At 69.9% G+C, this 20,195-nt stretch overlaps 1 protein-coding gene across 4 annotated transcripts in view; it reads right to left on the bottom strand.

Annotated features, from left to right (window-relative positions):
* Positions 1 to 20,195, bottom strand: part of PLCH2 (phospholipase C eta 2) — a 67,024-nt gene that overhangs the window by 9,610 nt on the left and 37,219 nt on the right. For 3 of the 4 annotated variants that reach the window (XM_057750379.1, XM_057750387.1, XM_057750405.1), the window contains 9 exons: positions 13,364 to 13,510; positions 10,815 to 11,389; positions 7,326 to 7,496; positions 5,671 to 5,764; positions 5,317 to 5,520; positions 4,922 to 5,042; positions 3,329 to 3,500; positions 2,836 to 2,943; positions 1,872 to 2,030 (listed from right to left, as the gene is read on the bottom strand). In XM_057750379.1, the coding sequence (XP_057606362.1) occupies positions 1,872 to 2,030; positions 2,836 to 2,943; positions 3,329 to 3,500; positions 4,922 to 5,042; positions 5,317 to 5,520; positions 5,671 to 5,764; positions 7,326 to 7,496; positions 10,815 to 11,389; positions 13,364 to 13,510 (1,751 nt within the window). The remainder of the gene's footprint in view (positions 1 to 1,871; positions 2,031 to 2,835; positions 2,944 to 3,328; positions 3,501 to 4,921; positions 5,043 to 5,316; positions 5,521 to 5,670; positions 5,765 to 7,325; positions 7,497 to 10,814; positions 11,390 to 13,363; positions 13,511 to 20,195) is intronic. The other variant, XM_057750395.1, reaches the window with a different exon arrangement.

Here is a 20,195-nt window from a genome sequence, read left to right as displayed (position 1 = left end):
GCCTGCGAGCTCGTACACACAGCCCGGCGGGCGCCCTGTGCACACGCGTCTCCCCCGGCCACGCCCCTGCCTGGCCCGCGGGCCTCACCCAGAAGATGAGGGGAGCCCCTCGGTCTGGGTTCCTGTCACCAGCCAGGGAGCCTGGAGCTCAAGCTGGGGCACGAGGCCCTCCAGGCCCAGCCGAGGAGGGGCAGCCACGGGGACATCACCGGAAGCCTCCTCGGCTCACGCACTGGCAGGTGCGGCCTGCCGTGTCCGGAGGCTCCCGGCAGCCACCCCGAGCTCTGGGTGCTCCCAGGGCCCCTGCCCCCTCCTCCGCCCCCGGGGAGTCCCGTCCCCCCACCAGCTGGCGGGCTGCCAGGAGGGGTGCTGGTCCGAAGCCCCAGGCGCAGACCCGCAGCAACAGAGGCGCTCAAGAGACCCGCGAGCAGGTGGTGTATTTGGAGCCAGCGAGGCGGACACACTTCTTGGCTCCTTAAACCCCGTGGTCACCGAGCACACGAGCGCCCCTGAATCCGGGCGCGGAGAGGCGCGTGCCGGCCCCGCGTCCTGAAGAAGTGCTGCAGCCACGGCCAGAATCCACTGTCACCCACCCCCATCCTCGTGCACCCTGACCTCGGCAAGGGGAGGCAGCACCCACCTCACCGTCCTCAGGAGGCAGCAGGGCCACAGGACCATCCTTCAGGGTCTGCCGGCCCAGCCCAGGCTCCCCACGCTTTATGTCTGCCATGACGGCCCCCACACAGTTCTTCCCGCAGAGGTACCTCCCAGAGCTCAGAGGCCCTTCCCTGTGAGGCTGGGGGCCTCTGGGCAGGGGGCAGCTGGGCAGCTGCCCAGGACTCACCGAGCTCTAAGAGCCTGGAGCCCCTCCCTGTCACTTCCAGACCCCCCAGGCCACGCCCAAGTCCTCTTATGGGAGGAGCTGCAGGTGCTCCGGGGACTGCCAGCCCTCGCCTGCCCACAGGTGGGAGGGTGTGCACTAGAGGAGCTGCCCGCAGGCCTCCAGGGGACAGGCTGTCAGCCACACAGAAGGGGCAGCCCCGCCCTGGCCATCTGCCTGTGACACGGTGACAGCTGTGGGTCCCTCATGATGAGAAACAGAACAGCCAGGTACAAGCTCCTGGAGGACCCAGGGTGGAAAGACAGACCAGTGGGCAGTGGAGCCAGGGACAGTGGGTGTGTGTGTGCAGGTGTGTGTGCAGGGGTGTGTGTGCAGGGGTGTGAGTGCAGGGGTGTGTGTACAGGGGTGTGTGTGCAGGTGTGAGTGCAGGGGTGTGAGTGCAGGGGTGTGAGTGCAGGGGTGTGAGTGCAGGGGTGTGTGTGCAGGGGTGTGTGTGCAGGGGTGTGAGTGCAGGGGTGTGAGTGCAGGGGTGTGTGTGCAGGGGTGTGAGTGCAGGGGTGTGAGTGCAGGGGTGTGTGTGCAGGGGTGTGAGTGCAGGTGTGTGAGTCCAGGTGTGTGTGTGCAGGTGTGAGTGCAGGTGTGTGTGTGCAGGGGTGTGTGTGCAGGGGTGTGTGTGCAGGGGTGTGTGTGCAGGGGTGAGTGCAGGGGTGTGAGTGCAGGGGTGTGTGTGCAGGGGTGTGTGTGCAGGGGTGTGTGTGCAGGTGTGAGTGCAGGGGTGTGTGTGCAGGGGTGTGTGTGCAGGTGTGAGTGCAGGGGTGTGTGTGCAGGTGTGAGTGCAGGTGTGTGTGTGCAGGTGTGTGTGTGCAGGGGTGTGAGTGCAGGGGTGTGTGTGCAGGGGTGTGTGTGCAGGTGTGAGTGCAGGGGTGTGAGTGCAGGTGTGTGTGTGCAGGTGTGGGTGCAGGTGTGCACAGACCCCAGGCTCTGGCCCTCTCCCAGCTGCAGGCCAAGCCCGCCTGCCCAGGGCTCTCACCTTCTTGGCCTCTGCCTTGTGCCCGAGTTTGCCAGGTGGGGGCAGCGTGGACACTGTGAAGTCGCTGGAGTCCTCACAGTCCCGAATCTTCGCCTCCTTCATCAGGGAATCCAGTTTCCTCTTGGCGATGTTTTCCAGACGTTTCCGGTTGGCGGAGGCCTGCGGGCGGCAGCGGGGACAGCACCGGGGTCTCAGGCAAGGCCAGCGCAACCCCACCCGGCCCCTCACGCCCAGGCAGGGACGACAGGGCCCCCGGCCCGGCCCGGCTGATTCTAACACCTGCCTCCTTCAGCTGCGGGACGCTGCCCACGGGGCCCAGCTGGCCGCTCGCCGGGCGCCTGGCGGCCCCTCTGCACACGCAGAGCCGCTCAGCAGCTCAGCGTCTGGGAACCCACCCCCAGCCCCCGTGCGCCTCAAGAAGATGGATGGGGTGGGGACAGCCCCTCGCGTGGCCCTGGCAAACTTGGACCCTCTGCGGTGGCCACCGCAGACGGAGGTTTACGATCGCCTGGGGCCGGGCAGAGAAATGCGAGGCCCGCCCGGAGCAGGAGGAGGCCGCTGCCTCGGGGCCTCCTGAAGCAAGCAGCCAGCAGGGCCGGGAAGCTCCGCGCGATTACTTCCCCATCCGAGCAGCCCTCGGGGAGACATAACACCCTCGCAGGGCCCAGAAGCGGGAAGATGTTGATCACAGAGTCCCCTCCCCCACCCGTCCCTGTGCTTCTCGAAGCCCCTGCTGACGCTTCAACCTCCCCGCCCCGCCCCCGGCCCCAGCAACCTCCGACCTCCGCGAAGAGGTGACCGCCGCTAGCTGGGACCTCGGGGTGCGCGGCAGCTTCACAAATCACCCCCAGGACCTGCCCGATGCCCCTCTGTCCCGGCCGCCCCCCTGGCTCCACAAGGCCAGGCGCTGGCTCTTCGGGGCGCCAGCGGCCCCAGCCCCCCGCCGGCCCCCGCCCCCACTCACGTCCCCGTGGAGGAGCTTGCAGTCGTCCTCCATCTCATCCGCGCTGTCCTCGTCGGACACCTCCCCCTCCTCGGCATCCTCACGGATGCTGGCTGGGAGCTTCTTGCCCTGGGGGAGGGGCGGACCATGGCAGGGGCCCTGCGGACGTCCTGGGGGCCGGCGCCCACAGGAGCCGCAGCAAAGGGTAGGGGCCCTTCCCAGGCTTGCTTGTGGCGCCCAGGCCAGGGCGCAGGGCCAGCCCACCCGTCCTTGCAGCGCGCTGTGGGAGGGACATGCCCGGTGTGCAAGCCGGGCACCTCAGATTGACCCCCTTGGGGAGATGGTGGGCAGGGCAGGGTCAGGACGTGCCCTGACCCCTCAACTCTATCACAGATGGTGTGGAACTCCAGCCTGTCTGGAGCAGGGCTCTGCCCCTGACCTGACCCCGGGTGAGAGGTCGGAGGTCAGAGGCTCAGCAGGATGCTGGCCCCAGGAGGGGTAGGCAGGGGCTCACCTTCACCAGGATCTTGCCCTTGAGCATCTGTGGAGAGGGTAGCGTGGTGGCATCCTCACTGCTCACTGATGACAAGTCCAGCTTGTCCCCAAGGATGTCAGTCAGATACTGGGCCATCTTCTTCTGCTGGACAACACTGCAGTGGTTCTCGATGGACAGGATCACTGGGTACCTGTGGCCCCGAGATGGAAGGAGCAGGATGAGTCCTGGGGAAGGCTAGGCCCACCTATGTAGGACCGCAGGTCACCTGCACCACTGGATGAGGAGGAATCTTCACAGGAGCCCAGGATAGATGGGGCTGCCAGCCACGTGGGGAGGGGGCCCACCAATGGCTTTCAGAAGCAACTGAGTGCCGCTGGGAGACCTTAAGGATGGGTAAAGAAGGCAAGAACATCCTCTCCCAACGAGAAAAAACAAAGGCAATTAGAAACTCCAGGAAAACAAAAGGAAACATTCAAGCAAGTCAGGGTTTAAAAATGACGTAGACTAAACTGAGGTGTACTGTGGAGCAGTGGACAGACTGTGAGAAAGAGAATCCCCTTCGCCGAGATACTGGAGACACTGTCCTGCGTGTGGCCCTGGAGCCCAGTGCTGACCCAGTCAGGAAGGAGACAGCCTGGCACACACCACCTGCGTGGTGCAGAATGGGGTGCACGGCGTGGGGAGTTTGATTTATTTTCCTCAGCCACGTGCACATTCATTTGGATTTTTGCCAAAAGGCAACATAATCCTTTTAGAAAATGTAAGTGACCCAGACCTAGAAGTCATAAACCACTGCAAGAGAGGGGCAAGTCCTGGGATGTGGAGAGGCAGGGCCTAGGGCAAGGGAGCTCCTCTCCCCATTTCTCAGGCAAGGGACAGAGGCCTGGGGGAGAACCTCATGTCTGCAAAGATTATGCTGGCACCGGAGGTGCAAACCCCATCCTGAGACCCCAGCAGGCCCCTGGCTCCTTGGCAGCCGCAGGAGACCTGTGTGTCCCAGCACCCCTGCCCTGAGATGCCCCCTCACCTGCAATTCCAGAGGCCAAGCCGCCCTGCGGAGGCCCCTCACTCCCACTCCCTTCGGAGGCAGAGCCTGGGCCAGGTCTTCCCGGATGGGACCCTCTGTTTCTAGTTCTTAAATCAGTCTCGCTTCCCCTCCTTCATCCAGTTCGCTCCTCCCTCGCCTGCGAGCCGAGACTCCAGGGTCACTAACAGCGTGGGGAGGCGGCCTTCTACTTCCAGAGACTAAACTGGGTTTTGTTCAACACGGTCTGTGGCCACAGTTGAGTGACAGCAAGTTCAGTCTGGGCGCAGAGCAGCTTCTTAAGGGCAGTTAGTGCCGGAGCCACCCCTGTTGCAGGCATCTGACACCAGGCAGCGCCAGCAAGTGCGCGCGGACAGGGCCCGCCCAGCTCAGCTCCTGCCCCCACCTCCTTCCCTCTCCTCCACCCGCTTCCCTGCCCCTCAGCCTCAACGAGAGGTCCCGGAACCAGCCCCTGGGCCACCACAACCACTCCTCCCCAGAAAGCACGTGGGGGAGGGACAGAAAGAGCCCCTTGAGCCCCTCACCCACCCACCCCTGGGGCAGCCACCCCAGTCCCCGCAACTCACTCGTTCTTGACGAAGGCGTACTTGTTGATGGTTTCAATGACATCTCTGAAGAGGATCTTGGAGGTCAGAGTGTAGCCGTGGTGCACAATGGGCTCCCCGTCAGGCCCATCCCAGCAGTCCACTACAGGCAGGCAGACCTCGGTGGGTTCCAGGGGCTGGACCGCCAACGCCCGGAGACCCACAGCTCATGGTGTCTAACCAAAGGCAGTCTTCCTGCTCCACGATCAGTACCAGGAGAGACCTGTCCCAGCCCCCGCCAGGCAGAGGGCAGAGACCCTGCCCGGAGGCTCCAGAGGGCTCCCCGGGGCCACCCCACCTCCCGCAGGAGACTCCAGCCCACGGCCACGGCCACGGCCACGGCCCAGCCCCCGCGGTCCCAGAGCCCCAGCACTCACCCTCCACGCAGCGGCAGCCGGCCTGCAGGACCCAGGCGTACATGTCCACTCTCGACTGGGACATGAGCTGGTCGCCCACGAGGTAGGTGTTGTGAGACGAGGTGATGAAGTAGTGGCTCAGCGGCCGCGACATGTCCTGGTGCACGCGGTGGTGCTCCGGGTTGAAGATGTCGCCGGCGGGGCTCCGCGTGTAGTTGGTAAAGCCTGCAGGCGGAGCCCCGCGGGGGCGCGCGGCGGTTCGGTCCCGTGCGCCAGCCCCGCCCTGGGCTCCCCTCGGGACCACCCACGCCCGCGCCAGCCCTCGGCACCCAGCTGACCTGGCAGCACAGCTGGGCCGGCGTGGCGCCCACTCACCGTCAATGCCCATCAGCCCCTGACTCTTGTTCTCCGGGCAGGGCTCAAACTGCTCGATGATGCCGCGGCAGCTCTCGAGGGTCACGCCTGTCATCTAGGCCAGAGCAGGGGCTTCAGCCCGGGCTGGCCCCAGGCAGACCCTCATCCTCCCCCGCCACGGCCACCACCGGCCCGCCCCGCTCCTGACCCCCGCGTGGCACGGGGGCTGACCAGGCGGGGCTGAGGCTCTGGTCCCAGCAGGGTGCTCCCCCCACCGGGGGCTCACCGGCCACCTCGTGTCGCAAGACTTGGGACTCCGTGGCCAGAGGGCTACCGAGGGTCCCCTGGCGTCGGCGGGGCTGGCGCCGACTGAGGATCCTTGGCAGGGGAGGGGTCTTTGGCCTCAGCAGCCATTCCCCACCCCCACCGTGTTGGGGGTCCCGGTCCCAAGAGCTGCGGGCCAGGGTGGGCCGGCAGGGAGCGAGGCCTGGTGTGGGAAAGCGCAGGAGAGCCGGGACCGCGTCCCACCGTGGAGGAGCCCAGGGCCTCCCCTGGCCCCGCCTGCTGCCTGCCCAAGTCCCTCACAGGAAGGCGACGCGTGGCGGCCCAGCTCAAGGTCCCTACCGGGAGCGCCCCCAGGTCAGAGGCCGAGTGATTCCCCAGGGCCCCACAGGGCAGCCCCCAGGAGCCCCCAGCTCCCAGAGGCAGGCCCACCAGCAGGGCTTCCTGGACGTCCCCAGGACTCCGGGGGGGGGGGGGTATGCGTCATGGGGGGGGAGGGGCAAGCGGGGCCAGAGCTCAGAGCAGCTGCGGACCCAAGAGGCCCAGAGTCAGGAGCCAGCGCTCAAACCACCCAGCTGGCGGACAGCTTGGCCCCAGGCTGTAGGGAGAGCTCTGGACATCATAGGGCAAAGGTCAGAGAGCCACGGGTCCGTGTGGCCCATCCCAGACCAGGCCGCGTTCCCTCCCTCCACCCCCAGACGTGCCGGCTGTTAGGGCCGAGGCCCCTCCGCCTCGTCCCAGCGCTGCCCGTGGTGGCGCCCACGCAGGCTGTGGTCTGAGCGCCCGTGCGCGTGCCGTCTCCTCAAGGGTTGCTGGCCTTCCCCTCCCCAAACCAGGCCCGGGATGAGGGGTCCAGACCTCTGAGCTTCTGGGCCCTAAGCTTCAGCGAGGCAGTGCCCGGGGAGCACGCGGCCTCTCAGGAGGGACGGGGCTGCCTGGGGTCGAGGGCGCTGGGCGGGCATACCCTGCTGGTACCCAGAGGCACCCGCGTGTCTGCTGGACAAATGCTTGAGTGAGTCGGCAACGGGCCTGGAGTCCTCGGGGTGTGAGCCGGCCAGACCCAAGTGGCTGGACCAGGCGGGAAGCCTGGGCCTCGGGACCTCGCCCAGGAGACACTCGACGCTAAAGCTGGGGCCGTGGCCGAGCACGGGCTGCCCTCTGGAAGCTCTAGGAGCCACGGCCAGGGCCAAGCCGCTCCCCTTCCCCACCCGCTTGGCGGCTGGCGTGGCCCGTGATGGGAACCGAGGCAGGTCCAGTATGGGGGCCTCGAACGCCAGGCGGGTGCTCCCCCTTCCCCAAGCGCTCAGCCGCACTGTGGACGGGCTCAAATGCCCCGGGAGGCCGAGGTGAGGCCACGTCCACCAGGAGCCCTGCCCCTGCTCGGGCGCCCTCACCTTCTGCTCCACCTCCAGAAAGCGCTGCAGGTCGGCGGCGTCCATGTGGTCCTTGTGGTTGCTGTAGGTCAGCATGAGCAGGTAGAGGTCCCGGCGGGTGGACATCATCTTGTAGAAGGCACAGAACTCCTCAAAGCCCAGCGTCCCCTGGTGGTCATCCGTGTCTGCCTCCTGTAAGGCGAGGCCTCTGGGTCCCCTCACGTCCCGCCCTGGGCCTCCACTGCGAGGGGCCTCCAAGCCCCCCACTCCTGAGTCAACCCCGAGGTGAGACTCTCCCCGCCCGCTTCCGATGACACCGCCCATGGCGCGGGCTCACGAGTGCCCCCCAAGCCCTGCAGCGGCATCCGCACTGGGCTGCCCCGCCTCTCCCACCAAGAAGCCACCCAGTGACCCGTTAACACAGACCTCCGCCCGGCTTCCCCGTTCCATGCCTTCCGAGGGTGACCTGCACCCGAACCTGCAGTCACCCCCCCTGGAGAAACAAACACCCCCCCCTGCCGCCAGCAGCACCCCGCCCAGGAGCGGACGCCCACGCTGGGCTGTGACCTGTAATTAGGACTGGCCGTCCGCTGATTAGAAAAGCACAGGGCCGCCGGGCACACAGGAATCCCTGACTCTGGCCACCAGAGCAGAGGTGACAGGACCTTGGTCTCCGTCACTGTCTTCATTTTGCCCAGAGAGCAGTTCACACAACACCCACAGGAACCCCCCAGGCAGACCCAAGGAACCCTCAGGCAAACTCCAACCCTAGCCAGGCCCCTAATGAGGCCACAGACTCCTTCATGAATCCACTCACTCAGGGAGCACCTACTGAGGTGTCACACCCTGGGGACGCCAAGAGCCAAGGCCAGGGACAGCCCCAGAGGACAAGGGCACCCGGTGATGGAGGCCGGGCTGCCCAGGGGAAGCCTGAGGTGCTGCGGAGCCATGGGGGTGCCCGGGCTGGGCAAGAAAGGCCCTGCGGAAGGGGCTCAAGACCCTGAGTGCTGAGGCCGGGTCCTCGGCCCGCCAGGCGGGGCTGGGGGGGCGGTGGAGGTGGGTGCCGGCGTGACCTGCTGGGAGGCGACTGCCTGGCTAAACCAGACACACCAGGTTCAGCACCATGGAGAGCGGTGCCCGCCAGCCCCGCCCCGCAGGCCACCCGCAAAGGGTCTTTCCTCCTCTGGCCACACAGTCTGGGGTGGTGGGGACGGGAATGAGGAGACCCGCCAGTCAGCCAGGTGGCCACAGCCACCCCCACGGCTCCTGCCCCAGAGAGAGTAGGGGTCCCGGGGGGGCTGCCCTGTGGCCCGGCCCCGAGGTGGGCGCCCAGCGTGGCCTGAGCGTCTCCCTCCAAGGCAAGGACAGGGCCCGCTTGGTCTGAGGTCCCAGCCCAGAGCCACCTGCGTGGGGCCAGCAGATGCCAGGCCAGGACCCCCGTGTCTGTGCCAGGTTGTGTAGAGCTGGCAGGACAGACCCAGGCAGGGCACACACCGCAGGTCCAAGGGCCCCTCTGGGACGGAGTCGGGTTGCTAGCCTCCCAGGGGCCGTGGCTGGAGCTGGGCAGAGATGCCCGTCCGCTGCGCATCCCCGCGGGCCCCGGACGGGGCAGCACGCCCGCGGCGGCGGCTGAAAGAGCTTTGTGATGACGAGGCCTCGGGGGCCCGGAGAGGCGGCTCTGACCCCTCCGCCCCAGAAACGCCTCCGATGTAGTCCTGCGGCAGCTCTCCCCTCCACAAAGGGCCAGCGCGGCAGCTGGACGCGCACGCCCCCGAGCCACGCGGCTCGCCGGGCCGCAGAGTTGCCCAGGGTGCCCGTCAGGCGATGAGGCCCAGGGGCCACGCCCGGCCTCGCCTACGTGCCACCGTTATTTCAGACTTCATGAAACTATACTCGAGCCACTCTTCACCCCCCACACAGACCTCTCCTTTGATAAGGGCACGTCCAGGCAGTGGAAACAATATTAAGATTTCTCAGCAATAAAACATGCTCATCATCAGAGCCGCTCTGCCTGGCTGGAGGTCAGCCCTCCTTCCCTGGGCCCCGGAGCACCCACAGAGGGCCCCGTGCAGATGGGCAGGGAGGCCCAGGCGCTCAGGGGCCACCGTGGACGACGGCCGCTTGGGGCTGAGCTGCCCAGGGTCTGGGGTCGGCAGCTCCTGGCCGGCAGCCCCCTCTGGCCTCTCTCCAGGGCCCCACCACCCGTCCTCCTCGAGGATGGCACCTGGACATCACGAGGCCTGGGGCTGGTCAGAGGGCTCTGCGGGGAGCCCCTCGTGTGCCCAGGGAGTGTAGGGGACACCCGGCCTCCTTACTGGAGGGGCAGGGACATGGGCTCTCTGGGGATCCCAGAAGGGGGCATTTTCCAGCCAGGACTTAGAGGTGGACCTTCAGGCCCCAGGAGCCTGTGCCCACTCACACCCCATCCCTTGTCCTGACTCTGAGGACTACCTGAGCCCTATGGCCTGGCCCCCGACACAGCCTCACTGTTCTGGAAGGGACTGCTACCCCCCGAGCTGCCCGCCGGAGGCAGGGCAGGCAGGAAACGGGCAGGGCTGCTCTGCGAGCCTGGGCTCTGTCCACACTGCGGCCTCCAGGAGGGGCCCTGTGAGCCCCCCGGTCCTCACCCAGCAGTCTGGGAGCGCCCTGATCCCCCCCACCCCCACCACTCACGCACAGGCCCACGTGCTCTGAGCCGGCAGCGTCCCTCCTCCAGCCGAGCACAACCTCCTGTCCATCGTGAGAGCCCAGGAGGGAGCCGCCAGGGGCTGCGCCTGGAGGAGCAGTTGGCTGTGTGCGTGTGCGCGCGCATGTGTGAGTGTGCGCGCGTGTGTGCGTGTGTGTACATGTGTGCGCGTGTGTGCGTGTGTGTGCACGTGTGTGCGTGTGCCCAGGGTCTGGTTCAAGCTCATGGAACCCTCTTCCCAGGTGGCAGCAACACCGCGAGGCCTGAGTAAGGGCGGAGTTTGCTGGCCCACCCCCACCGCATCCAGGACCTGCTGACACCTCCCCACCCCCCTGCACCCCCATCCCAGCAGGGGTCCCGGAAAGAGAGAAACTAATGACAGACGATAGAGGCGGCCGCTCGGCTGAGGAGGCATTTTCATAACTGCGAACACTGGGGTGGCTGGGGACCAGGGGCGGGGCGGCGGGGCACCAGAGCTGCTGCCCGTGCGGCCAGGCAGGCAGGGCGGGGCGGGCGGGGGGGCAGGTCCTGTGGGTGGTCCCCCCGGCTGACCCGGTGCCTGCCCACGTGCCCCGTGCGCCGGCCTGGGGAGGAGCTGCCGCAGCGACACACGCACGGCCGCACACAGGCGGCACCTGTGGGCATCTGACGGGCCGCCCCCCCACGGGTGCAGGACGGCTGCCCCCGCCACCTGCTGCAGCACAGATGGCGTCGCCTGGGACCCTCTGCGGCTAGGACGGGGCCGCCCGCTCCGGGACAGACACCTGCGTGCCTGGGAGCCCTCGCGCGGGGCCCAAGACCCCCGGCAGCCCTGCCGGCCTCACCCTGAACATCTGCTTCACCCGCTGCCGGGGCAGGTTCACGTTCAGCTTGTGCAGCAGCTGCAGGACCTCCCCGATGCTCAGGCTGCCGTCGCCGTTCTTGTCAGCCTCGTCAAACGTCTGCTTCAGCCACTTTGGGGCCACGTTAGGGGCCAACGTGGGTCCAGCAGGGCCGGCCGCGCCTCCCCTCCCCCCTCCCCCCTCCCCGGGCAGGAAGGCGTGGGGACCCCGCCCAAGCGCCCCTTCCCAAGCGTGTGAGCCAGCTGGGGCGGGGAGCCCCCCCGGGGGACAGCGAGGGGTGGTCCGCGGACCCGCCCGCCACCCGAGAGGATATTGGTCCCTGGTGCGCTGGCGGCGGGCCAGGCTGTCCTCGTCGCGGATGCCGGCCATGAGGTAGCGCAGGCCTGTAACCCAGGTGCGCGCCTCCGCGCCACTAGCTGAGACCAGGTCCAGCGACTCCCGGGGGCTGCCGTGGTAGATGCTGAAGCAGCAGTTGGGGTCGAAGCTGCCGTCCGGGTAGCGCTGGAAGATCTCCGACTGCCGCCCCTCGCTCACCTCCTGGATGGAGTCGATGGAGACTGCGGGGGTGGGGGACACAGTCACGGCCCTCCCTGGGGCCAGGCGTCCCCCACCCGCGGCCCCGAGGTGCTCTTGGCAACAGCTGGGGCCCTTTGGGGTTTCCCTCCCTGTCTGTGCCGGGGAGGGGGCGTTTCAGGGGCCCCCGGGGCGGGAGAAGGAGAAGATGCAAACACGCTGGGTCTGGAGAGCCCCGCACCCCTGTCTGCTCCGACCCGAGGCGTGCCCGCCCCGCCTTTGGCCGTGAAAAAGGCACATCCTCCCCCAGAGGGAGAGGGGCCGCTTCGCCTCAATTAGCCACCCCCGGGGTCTGGCCTCTGTGTCCAGAGTGAGGCAAGATTCCATCTGTCAGGCTCCGGCCCGTTGTCTCTCATTCTGAGAAGGCAGTTGCTGGCCGGCACGGCCCAGAGCCTGTGGCCGCCTTGGTAATAAACTCTGCAGGTGGGGGCCAGGGGCAGCGGGGCCCCGCGTGGCGGGCGCCAGCTCGGGCGCCAACAAGGATCTCATTATTGGCCGCGGCGCCTGCCTCTGTTCCTGCGCAGGAGGGGGGCCCCTCCACGAGGGCTCGGGGCACAGGGGGCAGCGTCCCCTCGGGAGCAGGCGCGGCCGGGGACCCCAGCACCGCACCCCCCGCCCGGCTCCGGCGGACGGCGGCAGGCTGCACACCACCCTGGACGTGATCGTGTCCCGTGCAGCGATGGCGGGGCTTCCCCCCTCGCACAGTAAAGGGGGGGCCTCCGTCCTCTGTCCTCTGCCCCCACCACCCTCCCCCGGAGCTCCCCCTGCCTGGAGGGGGCCTGCCCTGCCTGCTTCTCCAGCTCCCTGTGCGCACGCGTGTTCGTGGCGGGGAGGTGGGGGCTCTGGGCCCCCAGATTAGGGGCAGGGACGGTCAGGACACAGCTGCCCCCCGCCCCGTTCCTGCCTCCCGGGGGCCCCTCTGAGGTCAGAGTCCGCTGGTCTCCCCCGCGCTGGCCTGCTGGCCTCTGCCCCATCACCCCTTCCCCAGAGCGGCCCCCGCGACCCCCGCCGCCAGCGCCCTGTTATTTACTATCCTGTGTTCTCATCACTCCGCAGGACGCGAAGTCATCCTTCCGTCGGGCGGTGCCCCCACCCCGCACTCAAAGGCCAGCGTCACGTCGGCCAAGTTCCCAACCGGCTCCCAGTGCTGGGAACAGCACCTGGCACAGAGCAGGCGCCCCCGACGGAGCACAGAGGCTCCGGCCCGAGCTGCCGTGGCAGCTCCACCCCCCTGGGGGCCCACGGGGCAGTCCCAGCCCCTCCTCCAGGACGCCCTCCCAGGGGCCCCACCGCGTGGCCGTCTCCCGGGCCCCGTGGTGGCGGCAGTGCCCTTAGCAACCGCTGGGCTGAGGCCCTGCCCCGGCACACCTGCGTCTCTCCAGTCGCCAGAGCCAGAGGACGGGCGGGAAGGTCCCCTCTCCCGCCTGTAAGGACTCGCGCGTCTCTTCCTGGCCCCCAGGACCCCCAGCCCCGTCTGCACAAACCCTCCCCGCCCACGTCCTCCCCCCGACACCCAGGCGGCCGGCAGCTTCCATCCCGTGCCAGCTGTCCACGCCCGGGGCTGCGGGGCCGCGTCCCGCCCCAGGGAGCTCCCCGCAGGGCGCCCAGCAGGGTCCCCCCCCGCTCCTGTGAGGTCGCATCCGCCCGGCTAGACGGAAGCCCGTCCCGGCATCCGGCGCAGGGCTGGGCGCTGGGGGCCACTCAACCTCCACGGGGTCCCAGAGGGCTCCGCCAGGCGGGCGGCAGGGCGCGGCCTCCCCCCTCGAAGCCCAGAGGTCGCCGCGATGGGCGAGGCCAGCCGAGCCCGGGGGCCAGGCCTGCGGACACCCACGGCTTGGGCTCCCGCTGCCCCTGCGGCTGCCCAGCGGCTGCTCCGGGAGGGGCCCCCTCCCCAGGGGCTGGTCCGGGGGCTCTGCCCTGCCCGCCGCCCCCCCACGCCCAGGGCCTCCCCCACTCACTCTTGGCCTTCTCGTTCTTGCGTGAGGGCCTCCAGCGGATGCAGGACCGGTGCTCGTCCAGGAAGTAGACGCGCACGAGGCCCTTGGAGCCGCCGCGCAGCTTCAGCATCTGCGTCCCCGCCTGCATGGCGCTCAGGCATCGCTCCACTGCGGCCGCGACCGCACACACACAGACGGACACAGACAGACAGACGGGGCGCCGGTGAGGGCACAGCAGCCCTGCCCCCGCCACCTCAGCCCCCCTCCGCCCGCCCGCCCGCCCGCCAGGGCACCCAACTCAGTCCCCGGGGGCTGCCAGGTGCTGCCCCCAGTCGCAGATCCAGTCTGGGACGTGCTCCGGGGCCGCGCTCCTGCTGGCCTCCAGGACGGTCCCGGGCCCGAGGCCCAGGCGACGTCCAGACGGGACCTGCTCCCCCCGGCTCTGGCCTGCTCCAGCGGGCTCCCCACCCCCCCTCGCACGCCCCTGGTGTGCCCCACAGGCTGTGCACACAAGGACACGGGGATGGGTGGCCGAGCCAGCTCTCAGGAGCCGCTGTGCAACGAGGCCCCGCGCCAGGCACAGGATGGGCCCAGGTGGGCGGCCGGCAGGCAGCCCCCACGACACCCGGCCTGGCTCCCAGGCCCAGCCACAGGCACTGCCGACAGCCCGCACCCCTTCCCACCTGTCTGCGGGAACGCCACCCTCCTCCCACCGGCCACCAGGGCGGCACCACGCACGCCTACCCCGCAGGCCACGGAGGAGTCTCCACGGGGCCAAGGCCCCACACGAGGGCACAGGTCCAGGAAGACGCAGAGCCCGCACCTGCCCCCACGGCCCCGCTGCCTCTCCCCTCCTCTCTCTTCCCCTCCCCTCTCTTTCCGCCTCCCCTCCCCCTCCCTCCCCTCCCTCTCTCCCTCCTCCCCTGTCCCTTTGGTCTGCATCTTGCACTTCTCCCAGGTCCCAGGGGAGGGGGTGGCCAGCCCGGACAGTGGCCCCTGGGGCTGGAGAGGCTGCGGGCTCCAGAAGTCCCAGGGGCAGGTCCGTCCTGGCCCCCTCGGGCCTTCACAACTGCCTACGGAAAGCCCGGGACCAGCAGGCACCATCTGGTGAAGCAGCAGGTCACTAACCCACGAGGTCCCCAGTGAGCGACCCCCAGGTGGTGTCGTGGAGGCCCGTGGGCCGTGTAGCCCCGGGGGCACAGGCGGCGGGGACCTCGCGGAGGAAGCCAGCCTCTGACTGTGAACGGCAGGCACCACGGCGGGGGCACAGCAGGGAGTGGCACATGGGGGGTGGGCTCCAGGGGAGACACCGGGAGTGGCGGGCACCGTGCGGCTGCGAGGACACAGGTAGCCGGTGGGAGGGCGAGGCCGGGGTGGGGGCAGGGACAGGCCCCAGAGGCCTAGAGCAAGGTTCTGGAGGGTGGCAACTGGACCAGGCCCTGTCTGCCAGCAGGAACACAGAGACCCGGCGGGGAGGACAGACCTGAACGGGGCCTTCCGTGCGCCGGCCCCCGGGTCACACTCCCCCCCCACCCGCCGGGGCCCCACCCCCAGGGCCGTGCCGGGCACGCCGCCTGCCTCTGGGGCCGACACGTCTGGCAGCGGCACACTGGCTGCACCACCCTGGCCGGGAGGTGCCCCTGCCCCCCCCAGAGTACCAGGGACCCCCTCAGAGAGTGTCCAGCCAGCACATCCGCCAGGACCAGGCCCCCGACTGCCCCTTCCTTCCTTCCTCACTGCCCGCCTGGGGTTCAGCCTCCGGGCCCTGAGCGGGGAGTCACGGAGGCAAACGGGGGATGCTGCCGGGACCCCGTGACGCCCGAGGGGCACCCGAGGGGTCGGGAGGCTATAGGTCTGTGTGGGCGTGGGGCAGGCGCCCCCAGGCCTCTCGCGCCCCCGCCCTCCTGATCCCGTGACCGGGGGGCTGGGCGGGGCTCTGGCCAGGGAGGAGCGGGCCCGTCCCCGCCCCAGATGACCAGGCCGGCCTCCCCCTTACCTAGCGGGCCAAGCTGCCACTGCGGGGACACAGCCACGCTCCCACTGACCCAGAGCAGGACCTCCGCCAGGCAGGCCGCCGTTCCCTTGGTCCGGCGCGGGGTAAACAGCCAGGGCACGGACATGCCCTGAAGATGGCTGGGGGGGGCTCCCCGAGGCCAGAGACGGCCAGCGCCCCCACCCCTCCTCAGCCGCAGGTCAGGCGGTGGCGGGCAGCCCAGGGGCTCCACGGGGCCCCCTTCTCGGCTCGGCTTCTTCGTCCCCCTCCCTGCCCCCCGGGGCCCCTGCAGGGCTGCCCCCCGGCGCCTCTGGCCTTGGCCTATTACCTGCTGTCCCCAGTGGCCCCCGAGCCCGTCCCCCCACCCGCCAGGGCCACAGAGAGGTCCCAGAGGAAGCAGCGTCCCAGGGCCCGCAGGTGCCGGAGCCGCAGCGCCTCTGCCCGCCCGCCCGCCCACTGCCCAATCCCCTGCGCTAATCCAAGCCTGGATCCCGCCCAGCTGGCCAGAGGATTTAGGCCAAGAGAACTCCCAACTGGGGACCAGGAGGGGACGGAGCAGGTGGCAGTGTCGTCCGAGGCCCCAGGCCACCAGCCCCCACGCCCCGGCTGAGCGGCGACAGGCGGGACACGAGGGTGGGCTCCCTGGCGACCCGAAGATCACAGCTGTAAGGCCTGGGGTGATGACCCCCCGGGACCACCCACGGGGCCACCCTCTCAGGCCCTGCCGGGGGTCTCCCCGCCCCCTCCCCACACTGAACGCTCTGCTCCATCCCAGCCTGAGCCCAGGAGAAGCCCCTGCTCTCACCCCACGTCTCTCGTGCTCCCGGGGGCTCTGAGTGGGCTTCCGAGGTCCCCGCAGGCCTGGAGGCGGGAGGACGCAGTAGCACCCTGTGCCCCAGGACCCAGCTCCTCGGGGCCGGTGCCCGGGAGCCAAGCTGGGCAGGGCTGCCTGGCCAGGCCTGTCTGGCCCAGGGAGGACCCCAGGACCCCTGGGTCCCTTTCTGCTGCGACTCCCGGCACCGGCTGAAGGACGCGGGTCCCCGAGCCTGGGGCTAGCCCTCCTCGCCTCCATCACCCAGCTCCAGGCCCCTGGCCGGCAGCTGCAGCCCCCAGGCCTGACCTTTCCCAGCGGAGGGCGCGCACTCCTCACGGCATTCTGTCCCCCGCAGCTGGGCTGGCCTGGGCCGGCTGCCCACCCCGCTCACGACCGACCCGTCCTGGGGGAGGAAGGCTGGGCCCAGGGAGGCCCTGCCTGCTGCCTGCTGACCGGACACAGGACCCAACTAAGGCCACCCAGCTAAGGCCCGGACAAGGGTGGCTCGGGCCAGCCAAGCTCCGAAGGAGCCGACTGCTCCGCGGGCAGCTCTGGGGCAACCAGAGGAGAGGGTGCGGGCAGCACACCTTCCTCTTACGGGCCAGGGGCTGTGGGCGTCCAGGGCTCCCAGGGCAGACCAGCCCGGCAGACAAGGGGGCACAGGCCGGAGGGCAGAACCCACCCCAGCTGTGGCAGCGCGGAGGGCTGGGGCCTCGCCCCGAGGACCTCGGCCTCGCCCCGAGGACCTCTCGTCCCTCCCATCACGGGGCCCAGCCTGCGCCCCCTGCCCAGGCACCACAGGCACAGCATGGGTCCGTGTCCTGTGGCGGTGTGGGGCCTGCAGCCCCCAGTCCTCATTGCCATAAACCCCACGGCTCCTGGGCTGTGCCGAGACAGGACGGTCAGCCTCCTCTCCCCGGCGCAAGGGCCGGAGCCAGGGCCAGGCCACAGAGCCAGGGCCAGAGGGCGCCAGAGGCCGGGCAGCCTGGGACACTTGCTGGGGTCCTAGGTCAGGGAGGGGAGGTGCCAGCAGGCCATGAGGAGACAGGATGGGTCTCCTGGGCCGACCACGAGAACCAGGGCCTCGGCGGCCAGATCCGATGTCAACAACTCAGATCCAAATGCCAGAACGCAATGAGGAGCCTTTGCCCAAGGGGCGCTGGCTCCGTCCCTTACAGGAGGTGGTTCTACATGGAATGGGAGCCGGTAGCCTCTGGGACGGGAAAGGGGAGTCAGTCCCGGGCGACCTCAGGACGGGGTGGGCTGCCAGAGCCCCTGTGACGGGGGTTGGGGAGGGGGGGAGCCAGAAAGCCCAGGGGAGCATCAGGACCAGAGCAGGGCCCGGAAGTGGGTCCAGGGACAGGCCCAGCCGAGGCCCGATGGCCCTGGTGCTCCCCTGGGCCCCGCGTGACACCCACCCCTCCTTCCTGACGTCCCCGCTCCCATCCCCTCCGTGGCCCCGGCCACACACTCCGGCCCCAAAGCCCTCGGGGCTCCAAGAACCCAGCTCACACCTGGTCACACCTGCTCTTCCCTCCCCGGCGCTGGCTCCCCCGGCTCCCCCCAAAGCTCCCCCATCCCAAGCTGCCCCCTCAGGCCACGTCCTTGGTCTCTCAGCCCCCGGCTGATCAAGGGTCTCCTGCCACCACCCTGGGGGGCTTGGGTGCCCTCATGTTCCTGGGCAGGGGCTCTGGGAAGGCGCACAGACTGAGGGGCCCGGCCCCGCATCCCCGGGCCGTGATCCTCCACTGCGCAGGCGGGTGAGGCCCCACGCGGGGCTCGGCTGACGAGGCTCCCCCACCCCCAGGGGGCCCGGGGGGACCCCTACTCCGGAACCGTAGCCGCTGTGCAAAGCCGGGGACGCCCCGTGGCTGCAGGACACGGGGGGGAGCACCCCTCCCCGTGTGGCCATGTCGCCCCCAGGGTGCAGCTGAGCAAGCTGGGCGCAAAGGCTACACCCCGGGTACCTGCCAAATGGGGTCTGAACCAAGAGCCCCCCAAACCCGGAGGCGTGGGCCCCTGCCTCACCCCCCACCAGCTGGGACCCCCACAGCTGCCTGCAGTCACCCGAGCCAGCCCCACCCCTCACTCCCTCGGAGTCACCCTCGGGGCCCGGGGCCCAGGACCTGAGGAACCCCCCACCCAGGGGCTGCCCGAGAGCAGACCCGGCGACAGCTGGAGGGAGCGGGGCCTAGGGTCTCCACCCCGGCCCCATAATGGGGGTCACGGAGGGGTCCCTGGGTGCCTTTCACACCCGGGCCAGGTTCACCCTACCCCACCCAGCGCGCCCCCCCACGGCCCGGGGCCCATGCACCCTGCCGGGGGGGGAGAGATGCCATTTCTCACAGGCCCCCGGCCCCCGCTGTGGTCTACGCCCTCGGTCAGGAGCCCTCCGTGCTCAAGCCCTGACGCCTGCAGCAGCCACCCGGCCCGCTGCCCTGGCCCGGCTCTGCAGAGGCTCAGGTGGAAGCGGGCAGCTCACCTGGCCTCCGGGCCGTCGCACCTGTCCCATCCTAACCAACAGGTCCACCGGGGGGCTGCCCTGCCCCGGGACCACCCGCACCCCCAGGCCAGGACAGCTGGGGCCGGCTGCTGGGGTCAAGAAGGGGCAGGAGGGCTCCGTCGGGGAGGGGGTGCCCTGGCCCCCGTTCGCTGCTCCCCGGGCCCCCGGTCCTCAGCCCGCCCTGCACACGCAGGGACCCCTCCGGGTCCCGGACCCTGGCGATCCCTCCAAGGCTCCTCAGGCCGCCCCGTGGCTGACAGGACCACGGCCTCCTAGGCAGGGACAGTCCGGGCCTGTGCTGCTCCGCCCCTGCTCGGGCTGGCACGAGGCGCTCGCGTGCGGGTGGGCACAGGGCCAAGGCCGCCAAGCCAGCTCCAGGAGGTGACACGGAGCCAGCGTCTGGCCTGGCCGTCCAGCCCGTTAGGGCTCGGGCTCGCCAGGCAGCGCCAACTCCCCCCACTGCAGCGCTGGGGGGCCTGGCACGCAGGCAGGGCGGGCAGAGAGCACGGCGACCCCAGAGGAGGGGCGCCCGGGCCCTCCGTGCCTCGGCAGCTGCACCGCCGCGCAAACCGCCGACCTGGACGCCAGGCCCGGCAGCTCGCGGGAAGCAGGGGCCTGGGCGGGCCTCGCCTGGGCCCCGCCTCAGGGCCCCCAGCTCTCAGGAGGCGGCCCCCCGCCCCGCGGAGGACGGGGCCGCGGGACACGGCGGCCACAGCGCGGAGGAGGGAGCGCCTCGCGGTCAGCGCAGGCAGCGCAGCTCGGGCTTCACTGGGTCTCCGTGGCCGCGATCGACCTTGTCCGGACGCGGCGGCACCCAGCGGGCAGCGGCAGCCTCGTCGCCGCCTCCCCCCAGGGAAGGCGGGAAAGTCCGTGCAATCTTCCAGCAAAACCCACACATCACAGCCACAGGCGTCCCGGCGCACACGCGTGAGCGCGCACACACACACGGACCCCTGCGGAGCGCACGGCTCACGCCCTGTTCACTCACCCCTCGCCCTTCGCCCTTCATGCGGCAAACCCGCATCTCCCCGCCCTGCTTGGGGCCTCCTGCCCCTTCCTCCCCCGAAGCTTCTTTGCCTTCTCGAAGGACCTGCGGGCAGCGCCTCCCTGTGTCCACGCCCCTCAGAGCCGTCAGCGACCGCGGGACGCACGGGGTCCGTGGCTGCCCTGGCCCTGCCCTGCCCTGTCCCCCCCGCCAGCCTCCTCCCCCCACTGCACAGGGGGCCCAGCTCAGCATACAGCAGGCGCTCAGACAGCGCTCGGGTGGAGAAGGGGAAGGAGGACGGGGCCACGGCGCCGGGCGCCGGTGCCCACAGGCCCCAGCCCGGCCCTGGCCGGCGCCTCCAGGAGGGAGGGACGGGCCCGCTCCCACAGGGTGGAGATTATTTAAACGTCTGAGAAGCAGCGCGGCCCCCCGCACGGCTGGGCGCCGCCTCCCCGACTATTTCTGTTTTATCGGGGCGTGTGAGCCGGCTCCTTCAAGCCCACCCCCCAGGCGGCCCCCGGGGGGGCTGTGCCGGGGCCGGGGGCACGGGGGCCCAGG

The sequence above is a fragment of the Hippopotamus amphibius genome, chromosome 1, assembly GCF_030028045.1.
Source record: "Hippopotamus amphibius kiboko isolate mHipAmp2 chromosome 1, mHipAmp2.hap2, whole genome shotgun sequence".
Taxonomy (NCBI): domain Eukaryota; kingdom Metazoa; phylum Chordata; class Mammalia; order Artiodactyla; family Hippopotamidae; genus Hippopotamus; species Hippopotamus amphibius.
This window is presented reverse-complemented; position numbering and strand designations above follow the sequence as displayed.